The sequence below is a fragment of the Hyposmocoma kahamanoa genome, unplaced genomic scaffold (assembly GCF_003589595.1).
Source record: "Hyposmocoma kahamanoa isolate Upper Pololo Valley unplaced genomic scaffold, ASM358959v1 134, whole genome shotgun sequence".
NCBI lineage: Eukaryota > Metazoa > Arthropoda > Insecta > Lepidoptera > Cosmopterigidae > Hyposmocoma > Hyposmocoma kahamanoa.
Window position 1 is genome coordinate 710,879 of NW_020653477.1, and position 17,214 is coordinate 728,092.

At 37.9% G+C, this 17,214-nt stretch overlaps 1 protein-coding gene across 1 annotated transcript; it reads left to right on the top strand.

Annotated features, from left to right (window-relative positions):
- Nucleotides 1–459: 459 nt before the first annotated feature.
- On the top strand, nucleotides 460–16,975 carry LOC113240351 (E3 ubiquitin-protein ligase RBBP6-like). The gene is made up of 7 exons (XM_026477632.1): nucleotides 460–472; nucleotides 1,193–1,408; nucleotides 2,376–2,477; nucleotides 4,341–4,533; nucleotides 5,344–5,568; nucleotides 11,193–11,238; nucleotides 16,805–16,975. Exons 1-7 carry the CDS (start codon nucleotides 460–462, stop codon nucleotides 16,838–16,840), a joined length of 831 nt encoding a protein of 276 aa, XP_026333417.1. The 3' UTR covers nucleotides 16,841–16,975.
- The last annotated feature ends 239 nt before the right edge of the window (nucleotides 16,976–17,214 follow it).

Below are 17,214 nucleotides of genomic sequence, written 5' to 3' on the forward strand. Positions count from 1 at the left end.
CTCCTTACTACATATTTCTCTGTGTAAACAGTCGAGGAGGCGATTAAGTTGCTTGCGAATCTCGTATGACATAATCGTAGGCGAGATTTTAGCTCTTGCATGAATGTAAACATTATGATACGATAATCTTATGGCGATTATTGCTTACGATAATCGCCTACGAGTTTTCTTCACGAAGCGTGCGAGAAACTCTCTCCATCTAAATGGGCCTTTTGGCTACTAAGGTTTTTTTAACTATAAAAAATTTAAATAACAGTATGTGCTGTGCCGTTCCGTAATCCGTCGTCACTAGGGCTTGTTGTCATCTCAGTGAGAGTGCGACGACGCGGGTTATCAGTGGAATTACCAATTTTTAAATTAGGATTTTTGACTTGTATACATGTCCTTTGAGCCAGATCTTCATTTAGTTTTCGGGATCCTTATTAAATATTTTCTATTGTGTTTTTATGTACTTGTAGAATGGCAAAAAGAAGTTAAGGTTTTTAAATATTTTTTTAAACGGCGGGAGTCATTATTCACGTTTTCACTTTCACTTAAATCACTTGGTGCATTTGTAATAAAAGACGTTGAACTTTTTGCCGCTTTTGCAGGTATTTCTTCCTGTATTCGTCCTTCTTACAGAAACTTCTCCATAAAGTTGTCACATCATTGCTTATATCCGTAAAACAATCCGTAAATGGTCCAGTTACAACGAGCTAATTTTAATTGGAAATTTGAGGTTTAAGAAATATTTATTTCTCATAAGAAATAATTCTGTCATAAGACAACAATTCATTTACATGAGAAATTACACATCCATATTTGCCAAAATTCGGGCTTTATTGCGTACCCATCACAAACACTTGGCTTATTTTGTAATGTAACTAACTTATAAATTACAAAGACATAAATTACTACCAAAAACAAATAAAATTAAATTCACTAAGACTACAATTTTGTATACTATCACATAAGAAGGCAGTGTGATGATCTATAAGAAGGTAGTGTATAATCTATTTTAAATTTTAAAATTCTACGTAGGGTAGAAATTTATTCTGTTTCCAAACGTAACAGATATAGGACTGAGTGCATCTGGAAGCGACATTGATTATTATATTCATTTCGTGTTATTTAAAATTTTAAAATTTTATTTATTCCTTTCACTTGAAATTTCCACCGTTTTCCCCATGGAATTACCGAGCACCCGTTATAGACAGCTCTAGAGTTGTGATCTCGGCAGGTCGCATCGTAATCCGTTCCGCGCTGGAGACGAAGAAGCCGGTGCGCTCGCGCCGCGAGTCGTCCATCAGCTCCATCTCGTCCGACGGGCGCAGCCGCGAGCGCGACCGCGCGCGGGGCTACAGGCGCATCAAGACCGAGAAGCTCACCACACCCGAGAGGGAGATGGAGTACAACAAGGCCACGGCCGGTGAGCACTCGCCCCGGCACACTCTTAGCCACAATTTCACCTTAGCCTTAACAGCTTGCACTCGAACCTAGCCCCAAATTGAAATTATCTTTAAATTGAAATTCAAATTAGAGAGAAGCAAAGCGCTAAAACTAAACTAAAGTAAACTAAACTAAAACTATCAAATATATATCGTATAGAAAACCGACAAGCTGACCACTACCGGACTCGAAGGCTGGGATCGTATAGTACCGCTTACTTTAAAAAAAAGAAAAAGGCGGTAAAGTAATATGAAGTGTTTTGGTTTTTTTTTTCGTCTTTTTTGCATTTTCATCGCGAAAATGAGTTCTAGTAAGGAGAGCGATAACAAAATACAGTAATGGATTGTACTCCGCCTACTTCAAAACACGAGGCAATATAGACCAATTAGTTATGTACTCGATGGCCCGAAGTTAAATATTACTTTTAATATTAGTTATTATTTTGTAGTTTTTATATTATACATCTTCTTCTCTTTAGTATTGTCTCATCTTGTCACATTGTTTGAGAAAAACACAATAAACCTCAGCTAGAACGGGGATTGCTTAACTCGTATTTAATACAAGGCCTCGCTGAAGCGCTCGGCCTCGCCTCACAGTGGGCCCAAGTTAATACTTCTTGGACATAGGAATTACTTGTGGAGTATCGAGCTAATTTTTTTTATATAATAGATAATAACATTCCTAACAACTTTTATTCTTGTATAATTTCTTGAAGTTTTTAGATTTTTTTTTGTATGGAGAAATATGCATTTTTTTTTATCGTTGAAGTTAGAGATCCTTCTTCTTCATCTTCAGCCTATTTTCTGGTCCCACAGCTGGGTACAGGTTTCCAGACATAATGCTTGTCTCCTGGATATTACAGTACCATGAGTCGTGTTAAAAAAATCATGGGAATTATTATCTTATAAAACTATGATTTAAATTTATAATAGAGTTATGGTTGTTAGGTCTGTACGGGATGCCGCCGGGCGCTTTCGGGATGCCACCGTACGCCGGTTACGCACCGTACGCTGCCGTGCCGCCGCCGGGATACCCCTTCACGCCTCAAAGTATGAGTATCCTGTAAACTACTTAAGACAAAAGAATATTTTTCAGCTTACGTCATTGGCGACGTACACATACGCAGAATAATAAAAAAAATGTGTGACTCAAAGGTATTACAGCAGTGAATGACCAATAATAATAATAATATATAATAAATATCATATATCATACCATAACATACGTTGCTCTGACTCCAAAGTAAGTAACTAAAGCTCTTGTGTTATAGAAATCGGAAACAAGGATGGTACCACAAACATCCAGACCCGAGACAATATAGAAAAGTTTAGTTTCTAGATTGATGTTGCCGGGGATCGAACCCGAGACCTTTGAGATGGTTACACCATGAAAACCGGTGTGCAAGTCACTCGACCACGGAGGTCGTCAGACCACCAAATCAATGGGTCGGTCTCATAATGACTATATCTTCAAAATGACCTGATCGGCATAAGGACTAGATCGTAAAAAGACACCATCTCTGCAGAAAGACTATACCTTACAATGACTTGGTAGCAAAACGACTAGGTATCGTTAAATGGACCACATGGTAAAACGAGAGACAAAATAACTAGATTTCGTTATTGTTTTTTCAAAGTACAGTTTGGTTAAACATTTAATGACATCACAAAACAATCAAACAAAATTTTTATAACTTGTATTTTTATTTGTTTATAAAAATACAAGTTTGAAAATAAATAGAAGCTAGCCACGCGAGCCGTAAGAAGATTGACATTACATTTCTCAAAAATATTTCTACTATTAAGTACAGTTTAAAGTATAAAATGGAACCAAGTTTCTAACTTTATTTTCATTCGTATTTTTAGAACAACAAATTTTTAACTAAACTGCACCTTGTCCTTTTACCATGTCCTCTGTTTAACGATATTGTCATTTCGATATCTAGTCGTTTTGCTACCAAGTCATTGCAAGTTATAGTCTTTCTGCAGAGGTGGTTGTTTTGCGATCTAGTCCTTATGCTGATCACGTCATTTTGATTATAGTCATTATGATACCGACCTAAATCAATAAATAAATAAGATAAAACCAATGGGAGAGGCCAATGGTTAGATCTGACTTTAGTTTCTAAACAATAATTCCCCAATCTATATATCGTATACGAAACCAAATGTGTAATTTTCAGGTTAGTTTACCTAATTTCAGTGGCATATTTTATGATTTAAGTATTGGAGTGTATTATCGTGAAATTTTAAATAATATTTCAGGGTACTATATTTGAATATTAAGAAGTTTGTTATGATAATATTCTAGAATAGTTAAATAATGAAAATTGCCATCGAAATTAGAAAAGCACCCTAAAAATTACCCAAACACAGTCTTAACTCAAAATTGTGGAATTGACAAAACACAAAATTATATATTATCCTTAATAAATAAAAACAATCACACTATTCCCAATGAGATACATTCAGTATTTTTTTTAAATTTTCAAATAGTGTTTTCTTTGTGATTTGACGATACAACGATAATTTATTTCTTGTATGAATAAATATCGCTTCACAACAGAACATTTGCGGATTCTGCTAATGGCGGGTTTTTTGTTTCTTTTTTTTTAAACAGATTGCCAGCTATTCTTCCTTACAATATAGTTAAATCGCAAATGTTTAGTTTTTTTAGACCTCAAATTTATGCAAAATATACGTTCAGATTTTTCGAGCTTAAAAACTTTTTAAAATCTTGACGTAAAAAATCCATAGGGCGATAATGTAATGAAACAGCCCGTGTGTATAATTTAGGCCATTACGGTCGATTTTGTCTGATGTCATGACACCGTTTGCTTTCATCACATCACGTTTGTTTCATCACACTTGCTCGTGCAAAGACGTGTTTAACATGACACTCACAAACTACAGATTATCGATTCCCGTGTAACGACGACGATCTTGCAGCGTCCATGTACTACCCGGTGCGGGGCCAGTACTACCCGCCGCCAGAGAACTTCGGCCCCCACAGGGGCAGGGGCAGGGGCCGCGGGAGAGGAAGGGGACGAGGCGGTACTAGAATGCCATTCTTTGATGGACCGGATGCGAATAGCCAGTATTATAAGTAAGTTGGATCATGTTCTTTTTTGTCGATTTTTCGATGACGCTTTAATCGCTTTGTATAATATATTTGTTTGTATAACTGCCTCCGTGGCCGAAGGGTTACCATGCCGGACTGGCACGCAGAGGTCCCAGGTTCGATTCCCGGGCCGGCAGAAATATTTGTATGTCCTACATTTATTTCTCTCGTGAGTTTGGGTGTAATTTGTGGTTGTCTCCGTGTGTGTCCATGGAACCTGCGACACAGGGTTTCCCTAGTGCGGGGTTATGTTGAGTGTGTGCATTATTATAATAGCGTAAGACCCCTGCCTTACGCCGTTACTCAAAGCCCTTAATGCAACCCTTTTCTTAACCTTTTTCTAGCCATGGACCCCTCTCACCCCTCATACTGTATTTAGAATGATGTCTATGAAAAATACAACGAGGAGACGTATTTTAAAGTTTCTCATTTTAATTCAATTTAGTTAATCAAATCTGCTTATTCTTGTTAAAATGTATATGAATAAAAATTTATTTCGGTGGCAGTAGGCCAACTGGCAAAATAAGAATAAAGATGGCAACAACGCAATTAGTAATCAATCATTAGAACGTCATAACATTCATAATTCAGTAATTTTTGGCAAAATTTTATCTTGCGTAATCTATCGATAAAACTATCGACAACAACTACATGACTATTTAATTTTTTTTAAACTGGCAACCTTGCAAATGTCATTTTACTCCGTCTTCAAAAAACACAGACTATAGAAAGATATAGATATACATATACATACAAATAATATTAATACACACGTAGCAATAAATAAATCCGCAGATACTTCAAGCGCCTGCACGAGCAGCACCGCAATGATCACGACGAGCGGTCGCACTCTCGCTCGCGGTCGCACCGCCGCTCGTATTCGCGGTCCCGCTCTCGCTCGCGGCGTCGCTCGTATTCGCGGTCTCGCTCGCGCAGCCGCCAGCGCCGCTCGCACAGTCGCTACAGGAGCCGCTCCAGAAGTCGCAGCCGACGGTCACATTCGCGGAGCCGACGGTCGAGGTTGGTCTGCTCTTGCACTTCAATAGCTCCTTTTAATAGGCCGATTTTAGCTCTCATTTCGCACCCTTGGTGTAATAGGGACAGTCTTGGTGTAAGAGAGAGGTGTAAAGATTCTACGAACATAATTATAGGACAGTTATAAAGTTTCACAGAACGTTTCATAAATTTCAGTCGCAAATGGCCAGCCCAAATTGGTCATTTCAATGCCTTACTTTCTCGAACACGTATCTTGTTGTTCAAGAGATGACAAAACTTTCTATTTAAATTTGTATTGAATTGATATTCAATTCTTTTGTGAAATTACTCCACTAGTTTGTTATGATTATTAATACAAAGGTCCATTGATTTACAATTATATGGACGTCGGGTCCGCGCTAAAAAGTGTCCTAACTTATAGGGCGTTAAAATCGTATACAGAGCGTCATTCACGCTTTAGTCTTCGTTTGTTCGACTGACAGCGAAGCAAGCAAAATTAGACAGTACTGCGATGACATTATAATTTAATTTCAACGTTCTAGCTTTTTCATATTCCTTTACATGTCACTACGTTTAAATAGGTTGACTTGGGACATTTTTTTCGTGGTTTTTGTATTAGACCCGTCATTTATTCGTAATTCATCAAGTCATTTATTCGTCATTTATTTGTAAGTCAATGCAAAGGTCGAATACAAACTTTCCTTCGATCCGGCCGGATTCGAACCGACGTCTTCAAGTAAACCGTATCAGACGCTTAGTTGGCGTAGCGTAGTAGTATAATTATAACTTGCTATTTATTTTAAATTTCTTATCAAGGGTGTTAATTTGGATGCGTTACTTTAAGAATAGGTAAAAGTCAGTGTGTGAATATGAAGGAAATGTGATGTGAAATCAGGCCGCAGAATTTGTATATACAATCTATTTTTTGCTTTTCAGTAACTTTGTGCTTTAAGATACGAGTTTGAGAAAGTAAGGCAACGATTTGCAACTTAGTCCGTCAACCATTCAGAAACAGTCGACAGAGGCCGACATACATTGGCCGTTTGCGACTTAGTACTATCTAAATATCTAAAATATCGTCGCCTTAGGGCGCGTTCAAATTAGCCGCTGGGCAGGAGCGCGACTGTCGCGCTGCTGAAGTGCGACCAAATTTTTAGTGATGTTTTATCTTTCGACTCAGTTACACGATGGGTTCTGACGAAGAAACGTTACTTTCACTTATTTTGTTAAAACTGAAGAAAAAAATAATAAAAAGAATACCAGAACGCATAAATATAATCAACAACGTATAATCGACATTGTCGATCGACAACGAGAATTATAGACTTTCGAGTTGATTGGGAGTGATTATTGAGAATGTGGCATTAATTTCTAAATCAAAGATGGTTGCCAAGAATTTTAAAAAATTGATTTTTGATAATCCTTGTGGGAATGACATATCTGAATACATGATGGCTAACACGACTTTTCTAAATGCAAGATGGCGTGCACGATTTTTCTAATAATGGCCAGTTGGGTATCGTTTTCGAGGTATTTGGGGGTGCTCATTTCGAATATAGCACTTATTTGTAAATCCAAGATGGCGGACACGATTTTTCAAAAAAATGCAATATGAGGTATCCTTTTCGAGGTATTTGGGGAAGCTCATTACGAATATGGCATTCATTTCCAAATCCAAGAAGGCGGGCACGATTTTTCGAATAATGGCAAGTTGGGTATCGTTTTCCAGGTATTTGGGGGTGCTCATTACGAATATGCCACTTGTTTGTAAATCCAAGATGGCGGACACGATTTTTACACGAGGTAGTTAATTTGAAAAATTAACATGTACACCTTACTAACCGTGACGCAACCGAGCGTAGCTGCAGCGCGACAATCGCGCGGCCGCCGCGCGGTTGCAGCGCTTCTAGAAATTATATGATAAGTGACAATCGCGCGGCAGTCGCGCGGACGTCGCGCGCCGCGTGGCTACAGCGCTGCTGCAGCGCGGCTAACGGCGGCTAACGGCGGCTAATTTGAACGCGCCCTTAGAGCGAAAAGTCGCTCTAAGGCGACGATATTTAGTAGCATTTCCTCTCGCTAACGTGAAGGGAAACATTGTGATGAAATCTGCATTATAGAAGGCTTAACCATCTAGATAGAGACCCGTGCCCAACAGTGGGACGTATGATTGATTGATAATGATGGTAGCTAACTTATGTCTTTAATTAAAATAATAACCGCTACAAAATAAAGCTAAGGACCAACCAGAAGTTATAAGTGTCGCTTATTTACAAATAATAATGCTTGAAATTACATCTGTTTTTCATTATTTGATTTTTAATTCGGGACTTAGGGTCGTATTCTAGAACTCTACTCAATGCTCAAGTCAGGATTTGAGTATGGTTTAAAGCACTCGAAATCATACTCAAGTCCCTGCCATTAAAGTCGTATTTCCAGTGCTTGTGTTTCCAGTGTAATCCTGACTCGAGCATTGAGTAGAGTTTTAGAATACGACCCTAAATCACATATAAAACATATTTTATTTACCTTGATGGTCTCAAAGGGATTGAAGAGACGGGTGTCAGCATCTTCTAGCCGTGCGAGTTTTGCTAACTACCCGCACTTGATTTTCATTATTTATTTGTGCACTAGGGTTCTCACTAGACCGACACAACACTCACGACATCCGGCAACTTGTCGGGCGATACTTGATGTCGTTTACACTTGCTGATAACTGGATCCCATGACGATGAAAGCTTAAAACCATCTCCTCGGTTGAAATTACGGTGTTTTTTAATTTCAATAGCTTCACGTACGATTCTACTAGTGATGACTTTCTGTAGAAAGGATCTTGGGATTATGAAGCTCAATCCAGTGGTTTGGACCTGATTCCAGCAAATGTTCCGTGAAAATGAAGAAAATTACTTATTGAGCTGACGGTGATTAAGTTCCGAATTCAAAATCAAATAATGTGTAAAAATCGTGAAAGTTTAAAACAAAGTACTTTACCTGTTTTTCACTTGCTTTGTTTTTTTCTTAATTTATTTATTATTTAAAACGTAATATAAAACAATGTTTCTTAGTCGCATTTTAAACCACTACGGTTCGTAGTAATGCGAACTGTATCCACACAATACATATGTTCAATTTGCTAACAGAAAATTTTTGCTAATATTTAAGTAATTTGCATAAACAAACTGAAATTTGATAAATACATTTATAAACAATCAAATATATTGCAATTGATTAAGCTGTTTACTGAATAATTTTTAAGTTTACTTTTTATATTAGTGGTTGTTAAAGAAAGCAAGGTTATTTATTACAATATATTAATGTCTAGACCACTACGTGACGGAAGCAGCAAATGCACTAAGTGAAAGAGTATTTTAACTTGTAGATTAGATTTATGACGTCCTTTAGTTAGTCTGAATTTACGACATATTATTTTACAACAAGCTGATTGTTTAGATTTCAAATTTTGCGGTTAATTGCTTATCGATTACTACTAGTTACAGATGTTTCGAAACTTCATCGAGCTGTTTTGTTTCTTCTTTATATAAAATAACAAATAAGGGAATGTATTGGTTACAATATCCTATTTGACATAAAATGCATATTTCTGCCGCCAAACAATAATGTGAGCATTACTGCGTTCCGGTTTTGAAGGGTAAGGGTGCTGGTGGAAACTACAGGCACAAGGGACTTATCAACTTTAGGTCTGAAGGTGACGGGCGCAGCCCTTCATGTCCGCGATTTACAGCTCTGAGTGGCTCTGCAAAGTAAGGCCAAAGAAAAGACGGATGGATTGTGTTTGATGTATGCAGCGATTCGTTCTGTGTACCGTTTAGGTGCACGGGTTTCTCTCGGAGAAAAGTTTAAGGAGACTGGTATCGTGACTGTTGCATCACAGTACATTTAATGAAATATTTTGTATGCCCGTAAAAAATACACAATTTCATTAAGAAAGAAGATATCCATAATATTAACCTTAGAACTAAGTCCAAACTCATGGCAACACGATTTCGTTCAACTAAGGTAAACGATTACAAGATTCCGGAGCATACATTAAAATTACCATTTTCTAAGTTTAAAACTTACATTAAAAGTATTTTAATAAAAAAAATCATATTACCAAATTGTGTGTGTGCCCATGTGGGCAGTGTGTCATGCCCGTGCTCGTCTATGATACGGAAACCATAACTTTTACAAAGAATCCGCCGAGAGGTTCCGAGTCGTGCAGAGGGGCATGTAGAGAGCAATGCTCGGAGTTACCCTGCGAGACCGAAAAAGCAACGCTTGGATCCGAATCCGAAGTGGGACCAAAGCTAAAGATGTCATGGTTGTCGTGGCGAAGAAAAGCTGGGCGTGGGCGGGGCACATTGCGAGAATGGACGAGAGGCGCTGGACAAGGCGAGTAATTGAGTGGAGACCCAGAGCGGACGTCAGAGGGCGCGGCAGACCTCCGCAGCGCTGGTTGGACAACATCCGACGGTGTCGTCTCCGTGTGGAGGTCGGGACTAGATTAGCCGGGCACAGGATCGCCAAGAGTGGAAGAAGAGGGAAGAGGTCTTCATCCAAGATTGGATAATAAAACGGCCGCCATGATGACCAAATTGAAGACTGTGTGTTAGATAAAGATGTATGGAAAGACGATAAGAGTCTAGATTCAACACAAATTTGATTCAAAGTGTATTACATGACATTTAAATTTATTTCAAAAGAGCAAGCCTTAAAATATAACGTTTTATGTGTAAATGTATTTTGGCTATGGAACAAATGATTGTTTGACTTTGACTTTGTGCGAAAGAGGACATAGATAAGAAAGGTGTGAGTATGGAAGTGATAAAGGAGAATAGAAGAAAAATACTTGTGCCGATCCCATCTAGCGTGGGATAAGGACAGGAAGATATCATGGCTCTGCCAAAGGTTATGGGTAGGCATGTCGATTACCACCAGGCGCACGACTTGTTCTTTCCGTCACTTGAGACCATCGAGTACATAACCAGAAATAGAGACGAAATGTCATTTAATTGGTTTGAAAACTATTCTGCCATATCATTATTGTGACAACTGCGCTCCGATTGGCTAGCCCGAGTTCGAAACAATTGACGGGTGTCGTCAATGTGTGTCGTCAATTGTTTCACTTCAAATCGACCAGTTAACTTGAGTTTTGCTATAATTGACGAAAATGGCAAAATTACATATTTAATATTTAATTACCGATGAAATGTGATTCCGTTTGTTTTGTAATTAGATGTTTTGCTGTTTTTCCCACACCACCGAATAGAACAGAACGGCATTGTTAGAGATATTATCTTTATTATAATAAATACAGAATATTTTTTGGAATATACGGAGACTCGGTATTTGTTGTGTCAGTAGTTGGCCTGTCTATATTTCAGTGCGAACGAGAGTTGATATTTATAAAAGCTGTATCGATAATGTGTTACCAGGAATATATGGCCCTTATTTCGTCTCTGTTTCTGGTTATATACTCGATGCTTGAGACCTTACCATTCAGAAAGAAAAACGAACGAGTGGCCACATATAATGCCTGAAATTCTCTACAAATTAAGAAGTGATGTCGTAGTAAGATAATTGTAACTAATGATAGTAGTCAATAGGATTGTTTTCGCTACATATTGTGCATTTTTCTTTTCCCGTAGTTGCATGCGAAGTCGAAGTGCCGAAAGAAGAAACTGCGTTCATGCCGTTAGTTCAGTAATTTATTAAAACTGATCGATCGTGTAGTACAATCACGCTATTACAGGGCCATCAAATTAGACGCTTGTAGAAGTGCTGCAATTTTTATATCATCTAGTCAGCAAAAGTGGCGTTGCAGCTGCGCTTTTAAATATTATATGAAAATTAATATAGCATCCGACAAATGTGCCATTTACGTTGACTCAATTGTGCTCGGTTGGCCAAAAGTCCGTCCCATAACAAAATATAAATGAAAAACATTTATAATCATAATTTTTTTTAAAAAAAACCGACCTCAAAAGTTTGTAGAAATACACCTGAAAGTGCGCGAAACCGAATTCATCCCCTAGTTTGCCGCCCTTAGAGGTGGAATATTGTCTTCAATTTTAAATGGGACCAATACTGAGGTACCCTGTTTCCAACAAAAAAAAGGATCATCAAAATCGGTTCAAAATCGGTGCCGGAGCAACGCGTAACATACACACACAAAAAAAAAATGGAGTCGAATTGAGAAATTACTTCGTTTTTGAAGTCTGTTAAAAATAAATATCAAACATTATTCAATTATGTATTGCTCATGTGAAAATGCTGTAATAAATAATAATTGGAATAATTTTTTGGATTTGATTGGAAAATCGATCTAAATCGCATATGTGTCGGCTCATCCGAAGAACAGAGTCCTATGTGATTATACAGCGAAAATAGGATAAATACATAATCTCGTTATCTAAACTAAGACCTGTCTATAGGTGTTTTCAGAATATTTGTATCTTATTGCGTTTTTTATACAAAATCGAACAATGGTTGATCTGGTATCCACAGCGAAGAACAACTAACGAATTGTACAATGTCCTATGAGTAAGAAGTCTGCATATAGGTCTTTGTTCTATGGATGAGTCGATTTGTTATTTCAAACAAACTAATGTTTCGGGCCCTGATTCAGCCGTGACCATGGGACCTGGGCCCTGTTGTGTGTCGATAGAGTGTTAGTGGCAAGATTTTGTACGTTTGGTATTCTGCTAATATTTAAGAGTATATAACCAGAAATTGAGACGAAATGTCATTGAAAATTTGAAAACTATTCTGCCAAATCATTATGGTGACAACTGCACTCCGATTGGCCAGTCCGAATTCGAAGCAATTGACGGGTATCGTCAACTGTTTCACTTGAAATCGACCAGTTTAACTTAAGCTTTGCTATAATGGACCTTAATTGAAAAATTACATATTTATTATTTAATTACCGATAAAATGTAATTCCGTTTGTTTTGGAATTATATGTTTTGCTGTTTTTCCCACACCACCGAATATAACAGCCCCCCATTGTTAGAGATATTATCTTTATTACAATAAATACAGAATATTTTTGGAATAAAGAATAATAGACGTACATACAGGTCAGTTGTTGGCGCTGTACGTAGGGCATTCAATAAGTTTTGAGATGCTCGAAATTTAAAAATGGAAGGCACCCGTATTATTTGTTTTTAAAAAGCAAATTTATTTAAAAATAGATCACCAAAAGCAATTTAGCTAAATTAAAAAAAAAATGACATTGTTAGTCATTTTACTACAACGCTTCCCGCGCTTTTTCTTTGCAATAATGGATCTTAACCGGGAACATTTGCGTGCTATGATCTTCTATGATTTTAAATGTAGTTTAACTGAACAATTGAGTTTGGAACGTTTGCAGACAGCATTAGAGGACTCTGCTCCTTCTCGTGCAACAGTTTTTAGATGGTTTAAGGAATTTTAAAAGAGGCAAAACTGACCTTGAAGATGACCTAAGAGGCGGACGCCCGGAAACAGAGTTACTGCAGAAAATGTGTGGACATCTGAAATGTTGGTGCGAGAAGACCCACAAATCACGTACACGAACATTGAGAAGATCCTAGGCATTAGTTCGGGGAGCGTCAATACTATCCTGCATCAACATCTTGGAGTGAGGAAGCTTTGTTGTCGATGGATCCCACGATTGCTCTCCGGTACTAAAAAACAGGCTCGAGTGGATTGGTGCCGAGAAATGCTTATACGTTTCGAAAACGGGACATTGAGACGTGTTTCAGAAATCGTTACTGGTGATGAAACATGGATCTATCAATATGATCCAGAAAGCAAGAAGCAGTCGTCGGTGTGGGTCTTCGCAGAGGGACAATTACCGACAAAGTTGCAAAGACCTCGAAACGTCGGCAAAAACATGGTAGCTGGTTTTTTTTCTCGGAGCGGACATTTGTCGACGTCAATGTTACAAAATAGTAGGTCTGTTAATTCAGAATGGTGCACAACAGTAGCATTGCCAAAAGTTTTCCAAGCTGTGCGGGAGAGGAGACCAAAGACCGGGCTTCGGGGAATCATGCTGCATCACGATAACGCCTCTTCACATACGTCCCTCAGAACAAAGCCGTTTATTGAGGAATCTGATATAGAAACCTTAAATCACCCGCCGTACAGCCCTGACTTGGTTCCCTGCGATTTCTTTTTGTTCCCAACAGTGAAGGAAAAAATCAAAGGAAAATTTTTTTTTGAGTGTCGAAGAAGCAGTGGCTACCTACGAAATGGCAATTTCAATGCTGACGGATCAAGAATGGCAAAAGTTTTTTCAGAGTTATTTTAGACGAATGAAACTTTGTGTAGATAATGGTGGAGAGTATTTTGAAAAAATGTAAAATAAATTATATTAATATGGTTAATATTTTTTCTTTATCTCAAAACTTACTGAGTGACCTACGTACTATTTGAGCTTTCTAATTTGTGATTTCAACGCAAACGAGAGTTGATATTTAAAAGTGATATAAGGCCCATTTACCTGATGAGTTGCCAAGGGTGGATGGCCCTTATTTCGTCTCTATTTCTGGTCATATACTCGATGGCTAAAAGTTAAGAGACTGTTAGTGACTAGCCATCTAGTTCTTTAAGGTTTTTCTTACAATGTAAGTAATCGAGTTTTATTATTATAAAAGAATGCATTTCATTTTGAAGACTTAAGTGCCCTGCCTCACCGGGTCGTCATGGCGACGTCGCCAGCTACGCAGCCAAAAATTTATATTGTGAAATGTATGGCTGATTGGCGACGTCGCCAATTTGGAAGCGTAGCCACTACCGACTCAGGGGAGTTCCACATAGGGATGTGGAATTCGGCGACTCTGGCGCGCTGGCGATGTAACCAATATAATGTCCGCGTGTAAACAGCGCTACCCTCACTTCAGTCGCCAGACAGTCGCCGAATAACTAACTAGGCATTCGACATACGTGGCTTGGCTACTCTGTTTGGCGACATTCGATTGCCAGAGGTAGCCAAGTATTCACTGCTGGCGACGTCGCCATGGCGTTCCGGTGAGACAGGGCTCTAAAGCTGTCAACAGATTGACTGTATGTTTGCGTAAATGCGTCGTAGCAGCCGAAATAGCTGATTACATGAGACAAAAATTAAGATATGCATTATTTCCATGGTAATTTTAGTAAGGCAACATCGATTGTTAGTGATTGAATGAATGAATGCCATCATTGCCATTCCTGTGACACTATTGAGCACTAGAGACGCAATATCCTTCAAACAGTTGTCTAAAATGTGGGACCACTTTTCAAATTTAAAGACTAGCTTTGAAACTGATTGAAATTTCAAAGAAAAATATATTTGTCTCGTTTTTTGTAATGTCAAACTTATTATGTCAGAATGAAATAGCCATAGTGCATTAAGGGATACGACCAGTGAAAAAATTTTTCCCTAATTTCTTGTAGCCTCACTGGTGGAAAGAGACAGTGGACATAGATAGTAATCAGAAATGGAATGGACGAGTGAGTGAAATATACTTGAAAATGTATGAACTTAAGAGTCCACGCTTGGAATTCATAGTTCTTTCAAGTAAATTGTAAATATGAAGAAAGGCGCAGATTGCGCATCTATTGTTTACAAGTATAATATTGCTATTGAGACTCAATTGCCATTGCAATTAAATTTTAGTAGTTGTGCAAAAATCTCTTCGATAGTCCTTCTGAGTCACCGAACATAATTGTCTGTGTATTGTCTAACACACCCCCCATGACTTTTATAAAACTTGAAAACGGACTCTGCCAGAATTGGACGTAGTTAAATAAAACGGATCCTATGCACATCCAGTCACTTTCAAGAGATGGCAGTTTGAAGTTTAAAAATGTTTCTCACTCTTGTTTTATTTTCGAAACATATAATGTCATGTAACTGCAGAGATATTTATTTATGTTTATATGTTGAATTTTTTTTGCTGATCTAAGAGTTTAGATTTTAGAAACCGTTTGCTACATATAACTTATTTTTTGATAATTTTATGGATTGGGTTCTTTTAGCTTAACTACGTCCAATTGACACAAAGTAATCTCACAAGCCATTCATTAAGAAAAAAAATAAAGATTTTGACAGAATAACAAATATTTTCATAATTGCAACACTCAGTGAAGCCTCAATAGAATTACAAAGACAAAGAAAATTATTAGAATTGGAGCCCTTTAAAGAGTCCGAAATGTCGCTTTGTTTGAAACAACTATACGCGATTTATATGCGGAAAAATAAATTCACTTGCAATATTATTAGTTTGATTAGCTGTAGAAGTATCTACTACGTTTTAAATTATTTTCTCGCTCACCCGCTCCGTTTGTCTATTAGTATATTGTAAATCGAGGGATTATTCATAATTATCTTACAATTACCACGTAAACATCTTTAGTACGACGCTTGTGTGGAATTCTTAGTGTTAATTAAACCGTAGAGAAATATTGCTTTGTACTTACCATCACACATCCATATCAAAAGTATTTTTTTATTGCACACAAAGGACCGTAGATAAGATAAGAAAAAGTAGAAGGTAAAGATGGAACTGGTAGGTACTGCTGACAGCCGCATACTTACATCTTGGATGACACTCACGACTAAGGGATAAATCCAGATGGGTAGCAATTGCCTCAACGCTATATGCTGGTGAAATTACAGACACATGGGACTTGTCAACTTATGTGTCAGGGTGACGGGCGTAGTGGCAGTGCCCCTCAGATCTTTGCGATTTAAAGGTCTGAGTGGCACTGCAACTGTTATGGATAGGCATGTAGCTTACCATCAGGTATATATATATTTAGTCGTAGCGCCATCTATGAGAAATCTATGAAAGTAATTCGTCACCCAGTTAGATACCTTTACGGCTACCAGCCCTGGCTAGAGATGACGCTATTAATTGTAATTAATTTTTTATAGAATTGATAATAAATTATTTTTGTGAAATTACTCGTCGTTGAAAAACCAAGTACAAAGATCCAACTACAAACATAAAAAAATTCTTGAGTTCCGCTGGTTCGTTCTTTGGCTTAGTTGGCATAGCATCTGGCACGATTTGCTAGGAGACGTCAGTTCGAATCCGGCCGAATCGAAGATTTTTTTTTCTAAGTGTTCGATTTTTGTATTAATAATATACAAACTAGTGGAGTAATTTCACAAAAATAATTGAATATTAACTCAATAAATCTTTTAAAAAGAACACCCTACTCTTATATCTACTCCTTTTTTTTTCTTAAGATGCGCTCCTCTGTATTTATGTTATTCTGAAATTCACAGGTCTCACCACACCCGTTCGCGCTCAAGATCTCGTAAGCGTTCGCGCACACGCTCTCGTTCTCACAGTCGTCGCTCGAAGTCGCGCTCCAAGTCCAAACACCACACTCCACCGAAGGAGCCAACGCGCGGTGCAAGCGTCGACAGCAGTAAATTTGTCTTCCCCAACGAAATGAGAAGGGATCGGTCCAAGAGCTGGTCTCTTCCCAAGGAAGTTGACAGGAATTGGTCCAAAAGCCCGAAAGACAAGTGATTAATTTTGTATTGAATAAAACTATTTAATGTATTTTCATTCGAATTTGTTATTTTATTTATTGGGGATAGCTGACCATTTATTTCGTTGATTTACTGTTGTGTTCTCCCGTTATATTTATTGGCTGAACCCCGTACAGTCAGAACTTCTACGGCATCGA

Coding starts and splice junctions, on each gene's coding strand:
- LOC113240351 (XM_026477632.1), top strand. Junction 4,534..5,343: donor GCGAATAGCCAGTATTATAA/GTAAGTTGGATC, acceptor ATAAATCCGCAG/ATACTTCAAGCGCCTGCACG. Junction 5,569..11,192: donor TCGCGGAGCCGACGGTCGAG/GTTGGTCTGCTC, acceptor CTTTTCCCGTAG/TTGCATGCGAAGTCGAAGTG.